General features: G+C 42.3%; 2 protein-coding genes across 3 annotated transcripts in view; one reads left to right on the forward strand and one right to left on the reverse strand.

Annotated features, from left to right (window-relative positions):
- DCLRE1A (DNA cross-link repair 1A) overlaps nt 1-6,640 on the reverse strand; it is a 16,166-nt gene extending 9,526 nt beyond the window's left edge. The window contains exons 1-3 of one of the 2 annotated variants that reach the window (XM_006778734.2): nt 6,564-6,640; nt 4,923-6,035; nt 1,462-3,162 (exon numbers count right to left, since the gene is read on the reverse strand). In XM_006778734.2, the coding sequence (XP_006778797.1) occupies nt 1,462-3,162; nt 4,923-5,385 (2,164 nt within the window). In that variant the 5' untranslated portion in view covers nt 5,386-6,035; nt 6,564-6,640. Of the gene's footprint in view, nt 1-1,461; nt 3,163-4,922; nt 6,036-6,365; nt 6,408-6,563 lie in introns of those variants that run through there. The other variant, XM_006778735.2, reaches the window with a different exon arrangement.
- A 224-nt stretch (nt 6,641-6,864) lies between these two features.
- Nucleotides 6,865-7,292, forward strand: part of NHLRC2 (NHL repeat containing 2) — a 44,524-nt gene continuing 44,096 nt past the window's right edge. The window contains exon 1 of the mRNA XM_006778732.2: nt 6,865-7,262. Coding sequence (XP_006778795.1) covers nt 7,085-7,262 — 178 coding nt within the window. The 5' untranslated portion in view covers nt 6,865-7,084. The remainder of the gene's footprint in view (nt 7,263-7,292) is intronic.

Here is a 7,292-nt window from a genome sequence, read left to right on the forward strand (position 1 = left end):
AAGAGACCCGGTTTGGTTACAAATACTGAACCCTCTAAGATCTTCACATCTCACTACTAACCCAGCTTTGGAACGGCATTTAAAACTTATGCTAAATTAATTCAGCAAAAGGTGATACTAGGGATGAAAATGAGTCTTGTAAGTTTCCACCAAATACTCCAGCATAGGCTTTTTAAAGAGTAATTATACCAAAAAAAATCAAAATACTAAACTACAAATCAATTACTTCTTTGTTTTATTTTGAGTATTCTTTGAATATTTTCCCAATTCTTATTGGGGCATTAAATTCCTTTATTTCTGCAAAACAGCCAAAGGAGAGTGCTAACTTTCTTCTTAAAAAAATAAATAAATAAATAAAATGAATGCTCAATGGGGGCGATAGTGATAAGTTTCTAAGGGGGCAAAAATGACTGAAGGCCCAAATAATCCTACTTATCATATTAGTTTTTGGCCTGTCAAAGGGCTACTACAATATAATAACAGATAAACAATATATCAGTAGAATTTGAATTTCATTGTGGCGGGGTGAGAGAAAAGGAGGGAGGGAAACAAGAAAAAAAATGTCTCCCTAGAGAAGCAATAAAAAAAAAAAAAGTTGAACTGTTCTAAAATGTGTTCATGAAAGAAATACCCAAGTGGGTTCATGAAATACCCAATTATATGCAAATAAACAAGCAAATGATTCTATTGAGACGTACTAACACATTGCATAATGGACATTTAAAATACAGAAGATCAATAAAAATAATCATTAAAAATAAAACTGGTGCTATGGGTACAAAAATGCTATCTTCCACATAAATATTTTGAACAAATTATAGCTCTAAATCATCAATAAAGCACTTCAAAAAATCTTCCTGAAACCAAGTGGATTTTGGCAGTTTTCTTTTGTATTCTTTCCACACGAAGAGTTATTAGTTCCTTCAATAACAAAATTCATTTCAACACACATTTTTCTACTAACTCATCTATGAAGACATGATAAATTACAGTTATGAAAAAACTGAGAAACTAAGTTATGATATGGCTTAAAAATGTCGGGCATTTACAATGACCTATATAACCTGTGACATTTTCCGTCTTTGAAGTTATTTAGTACTTTTCATTTATCTTAAATGCTTAGAGACAGTGTTTTATTATAGTTTTTTTTATAGGGAGCTTTTCCTCCTTCTGTATTAAGCTAAGCTTTACTAGTCTTTTGTCAAATCTATAATAGCAACCTATCAGTACAGTATCTTGTGTACAGAATATGTTGAATAAAACTTTACTGAATGGAGCAAGAAAGGTTAAATACATACACACACACAAATCTATGTTACAAGTCAGTGAAGTGGCATAAAAAAATAAAAGAAACACATACAAAAAACCTGTTTCATGCAAACACACACACTGGAAAATGAACATGAAATTCAGAAAAGGTGCCTCTCTGTAGCTACAACAAGCATTGATATTTCAACTTACCAGGGATTTTCTTATAGAATGGGCACGTCCTTTTTCTTAATTCTCCTGCAGGAGAGGAGTATGGGCTTTTCCTGTTGCCTCTCTGCAGCCTGCCACGAGGTGATGCTATGAAAACTTCGTCTTTACTTAAATTGACTCCAGCTTTGGTCTTATTAATCAGGTCATCTGACCTCGACTGAGGCGTTCCTTCCTGCAGCGAGTCTGACTTTTTAAGTCTCTTTCTTGGATGCCGTGCCCTCTTGCTAGAAGGTTCCGCAGATTGCCAATTCTCACTTAAATTCTTTGCGTCCAATTCTGAATCACTTAAAGAATTTTCTGCTTTCCTCTTGCACTGCCTGGGCCTCTTTTTATTAGGACTTACCACTGGACTTGAGTTCACGCCTTCTACTGCACTTCCCCCCACCGATTTCTCTTCTTTTCTTTTAGGTGGTAGACCAAAATACACACCTATATCCATTTGCTTCATTACCTTCGTAGAAGCCTGTGTTGCACTGCACTGAGAACCAGATGGCAACATTCTCAAAGGCTTAGCAGAAGTCGCTGTACTCGAAAATGGCTCTGTATTTAACACTGTAACTTGACTGTCTCGCATACCACCTAATGCCTTTCTGCAGGAACATGCTGTGTTAGCATTATTCTTAGTACCGAGGCTCTTGCTTGATAACTCTCTAATTTTACTTTGGGTTGGATGGGAAGAAAGACACCCTCCTTGGGCCTGGCTTTCAAAAGGTTTTGGCATTTTACTCTTAAGTAGTGGAAGAGAAATGTGATTGTAAACAGCTGATGCTTCAATGATCTGTTTCTGTTTATTTGATGGAGAGGCGTGAACTTTCGGCTCATCGGGTTTTGCTGTCGCAGCTTGACAACTCGAAGAAGCAAGTCCCTCTGCCAATGCAGGTGGAAACAGCAAGAAACCATCATCAGGATATGCCAGATCATGACATAAAATAACACCCTCACTGGGGAGAAGGAGTTGAGATGGGTCATTCAGAGTGCTGTATGTATACAATTCTTCATTGTATCTCTCTTGAGTGAAGAAGCTATTCATTTCGGAGCCCCTCTCCTGCTGACTCCTCAGTAAGGGACAGTGGGCATTTTTAAATAAAGTACAGCTGTTGTCATCTGCTTCTAGGCTGCCATCTTTAGAGCTTTCTGTAAAACACAGCCCCTGTTGTGAATCATCCAGCTTTTCATCTATAGCGTAAGTTTCTTCATCACTTTGAAGAGGAGAGTAGGAGATTTCACAGTCGCTCAAGTCATTTTCTGGCCACAGCGAATTGGTGTGTCCTGAGTGGTTCTGGCTGTCCAGTCTTCCGGCAAGAGGTGAACCAGCTCCTACCAGTTTGTCATCGTTAACACATCGTGCAGCTTGTGGGGCTCGTTGGGACGTTTGGGTATTTGTTGAAGAGGAAATCTTTTTCTTGGTTTCAGGTGGGGACTGGGATTGTTTTAGACACTGTGTCACGAACAAGGGATCAATTGAAACATGTTTGAAGTTCTCAGTGTGTTTTTGATCCGGAGACCAACTTTCCTCAAGGCTACAAAGAAAGCCCGAGTTAGTCTCACGGAAACTACTGCCTACCCCATGGGATGGACTGCTAAGAGGACTATGACCAGCCCTGCTCTGAGCTAGCAGGAGGTGAGTGTATCTCTTGTAATGAGAAGGAATCGTCGAGGTACACAGAAGACCATCAGGACACTCTGAAAATTGTAATAAAGAAAAAAAGGATTACAGTGTCATAGCACAGACTACATTTTGACAGTATCAATGGATAAATCAAACACATAAGTGTAGTCATCAGCCCCATACTGACAATAGCTCTTAACACAAATCAAAAGATCAGCATAAAATAACAGTAACCCAGTATATTTTTGCAAAGTGCTAGTTTTTATTTTTAAATCAAACAAATACGAGCTCTTTTAAAATCCACATCATCCTTCCATTACATATTTCTTAAACAGGTGCTACGAACTGATACCATCACTTTCACTAGCTCACTGTTGCTCAGGCAATAAAGAATAAAGAAAACCGATATATCTCTCAGAACCAGAGTTCTATTCCCATTATTCTTATGGAACAACACAGATGTATGGCAATTGGAGTAACGAATTAGCTTCCATTATTTAGTAATAACAATCTTAATTAGTTATAGCTGTTCAAATCCTGGGCCATTGAGATTCTGCTCTAAGATTAGAAATTCAATTTGATACACTGGTTAATGATGATCTGGAGACCGTTCCCCACCATACCATTAGGATTGGGTTAACATTCTGTACACCATCTTGGCATATCCCCTTGTATGTTTATTTTCTGGTTTATTAAATAGGGACCCCCCGCCCCCAAGGGTGTTCCATCCAATTAGAAGACTTCTTTGCTTAAAACTTAACTTAAAACTGCCTCATAAAAGTATTTGTTATAGAGTTCAATTCAAGAAGAGTCCACCTGAAACTATCAAAAGTTTAGTCAGAAAAAAAGAAGATAAATATCTTTTGAGGTGGTTTCATCTACAAGACATTTCACCCTGAGGTGTTCACCATGGGACTCCAACTTCCATTTCTGGATTTCAAGCCATTGAAAAGCAAATTACTAGCATTAGGTGAGGCTTTCAGTTGCTATTTTATACGAACAGCTAATGGCAAATTTTAAGAGTTCCTTTGCATCTTCATGCAGGACTTTAAAATGACAGAAGTTAATAAGAAAATGGCTTTTGAATCACTTTTATCATGAAAGCCATACTGAGTATTATTTTTACTTTACTGAATTTTAATTCTTTGAGATTTAAAAATCTATATACCGCATACTTAACTTTAAAATACACAAATCATCAAAAGCCATTTTCCATATGCTCCAAGTTGAAACTCTATCTTTTAAACATGATGTTTATTAGAGATTTTAAAAGATAAAAACACTGATTACCAATTGGCACATCTTTATCATTAGAACTTAATAACCTGACACTCCTTCCCAGTTCCTCTTCCTGAACATTAGCATGATGCAGCCAACATAACCACAGTTAGAAGAGTGGGTTATAGTCAGAAGTCTCTAAAACTCTGCTTCATAAAAAGATAACAAAATGGACAAGTTGTTTAACTTTTAAGAACTCTCATCTATGAAATGTCAATACCACCTACCTGTGCAGTTGTTGTGAGTCAAATGAAGCAAGTGAAAGAATCTAGCATATGTGCTCAATTAGCATTTATGAAAAATAATTGGGATGTTTAGGGACTTTTATAAAATAAAATTCATTTGGACTGTTTTCAAGTTTGCAATTCTTTACAATTATACCTTTGGCTGTTGTATGTTTACCTTCTCAGGAAGAGTACACATGCTTTTATCTTGTTTGCTTCTAGGGTTAGAGTGTCTCCTCTCTCAGTTTATTGCTTCCCTTGCTTGACTGGACTGGTATGTCCGGCCTACCGCAGGTCCACTGAAAGACCGCTATCTTTTATTGTAATCTTACCTGTTGCGGAGAGTGGCGGAGAATCCAAACACTCAAAGACATGCCATCGAGGTGTTTGACCTAGTAACGCGGAAAAAGGCATCTGGCAGTTTGGGCAGTATCCGTCGTACACTGGACGGATCTTTGGGGACACCTGTTTAGTTTTGTGAGCCCTGCAGTGCTTTCCTGGTGTGGTCTTGCCTTGGGATTGCTGGGTACCATCTCCACAACTCGAACCCTGACTAGAAGCTGTAGAGGTCTGACTACCTGTTACTCCAAGGCACACCTCAGGGTCCTCTGCCTTCTCTTTAGCTTCCACAGTTTTTCTTTTATTTCTGTTACGCTTTGACCGGTATTTGCCATCTGTTGCTTTTCCTACAGATTTTGGAATAGTCTCAGGGCAATTATTTGCATGTACTGGTTTTGGTTTCCTTTTAGATTTGTATTCCCAGATGTCTTCTTCCGAAAAAGTGTCTTCTAACATGGCAAAATAATCTTTATCATTAAAGAAGCACTAATCTTAAGTACACGGAGAGTCTATTTGTTGTTACAAAAATTTTTCAATGAAATTATTTTACGGGGGAAAATAAAAACAACCTAAAACACTGACTTGATGGGAATCTAAAGGTCTGGTAATGAGTATATTGGCAAACTATCAACCTTATACCTGAGACCACCTACTACAATAAAATTAAGAGAAACTACCACAGGGGTAGCATCTGAGAAGTTTTCTATTTTTTTGTGTGTGGCTACTATTTCATTCAGATACTGGGCCTTTTCCAGGGCTTGATTCATAAAAAGAAGAATCAGTAATACTTTGAAAATTAAGCATTAATAGGAGTCTTCAAACGAGCTTTGCAAAAGCGTTATAAAGCTGCTATCAGTTCTCTTTCCACTGGACATCTGTCCAAATAATTCTCAAATCCACCGACAGTCCCTGCGCAATTGGTTCGGCAGGTGTTGCAAACACTCAATGGCTACCTCAGTTTGCTCATTAAGACGAGTCACCCCATAATCAAAGCAGTGTGTGGTTCCCAGTAAACGTAATTGCCCTCGTCCATGACGCCTGGATATTCAACAACTCCAGCTTCCTGGGTCAGTCCACCGTCTTCCTCTGGCGGCAATGAACAAACCCTGCACGATAAACAAACATCCAAACTCGTGAAGTCGTGCCTGCCTGCACCGAGGCCACCCTCCTAACTCCAGACCACAGGGGTGGCCCGCCCTGGAGGCGGCAGGACCTCTCTCCACCGGCCGCTGAACAAGGTTCACCTGCCCATGGCCTCCCGCGGGCTCTACCTTCCCTGGGCACGCGGGAGGCTACAAAGCCAGAGAGCGGGGGCTTCCCCACTCCCGGGCCGGGAGCGAATGAGCTGCCAGCACAGCCCGCCCCATAAAAGCAATCACAGCCGTGCCCTTCAGAAGACGGAAGTCGGGCCCCCAGGGATGCTCGCCGCAGCCCACCTGCCACCCGGGGAACAGCCGCGTCCGCTCCCCGAGTGCCCCCCTTTCCCTCCTCCCCCTGCTCTGCTGGAAATCCATTCGCGCCCGCACTTTCAGCACGGCAGGGCGACAAGTGACTGCATTTGTGTACAAGCCAAAGCCGTGAACAGTCACCCCCAACTTTCAAAAGCCTGAGGATATATATCCCTACTCCTTTACCTTTCCAGTCTTGGCGGGACCGCTTCCCGCCGTCAGGGCCGTGTCGAATCGGCTGGTTCCGGTCTAAGAGCCGGACTTCAAAAAGAATGGGGGGAAAAAGTATGTGCCCTTGTATAGTTCTGCGGACTCACTGAATTTTATTTTCTGTTTTAAAGGCGAAAGGTGGGGGGAATGGTTCTCTTCCAGCTTCTAGAACGCTACCCGAGGCCTTTTCCTGTCGAATCTGGCGTTCCGAACGCCCAGCCTCGGCGGTGGCCGGAGGGCTCCAAGGGGCGGGGCGGGGCGGCTCAGGGCGGTAGTTTAATTACGCGCCCGGAATTGGCGGCGTTTTGTAGGGACTTGAGCACCTGAGTGCATGTTTACAACAGAAAAAAGTGCCCTTAGTGTGGACCGGGGCTGGGGGAGAGCAAGGTGAATGTGCCGTTTTGAAACCTAAGGACGAGAAACGCTGCCTCGCTGTCCCCAGAGAAGCGCGGTCCGTGGCCCGCGGCGCGGCCGCCCCAGGACCGTCCGGAGGGAACATGGCGGCGCCCGGCGTCCGGAGCCGCAGCCTCGCGGGCCTGCTCCCCGCTCAGACCTCGCTGGAGTACGCCCTGCTCGACGCCGTCACCCAGGAGGAGAAGAGCAGCCTGGTCTACCAGTATCTGCAGAAGGTGGACGGCTGGGAGCAGGACCTGTCAGTGCCCGAGTTTCCGGAAGGTGAGGGGCTGGCTTCGGGGTGGGGACCCC

The sequence above is a fragment of the Myotis davidii genome, unplaced genomic scaffold, assembly GCF_000327345.1.
Source record: "Myotis davidii unplaced genomic scaffold, ASM32734v1 scaffold107, whole genome shotgun sequence".
NCBI classification, from domain to species: Eukaryota; Metazoa; Chordata; class Mammalia; order Chiroptera; family Vespertilionidae; genus Myotis; species Myotis davidii.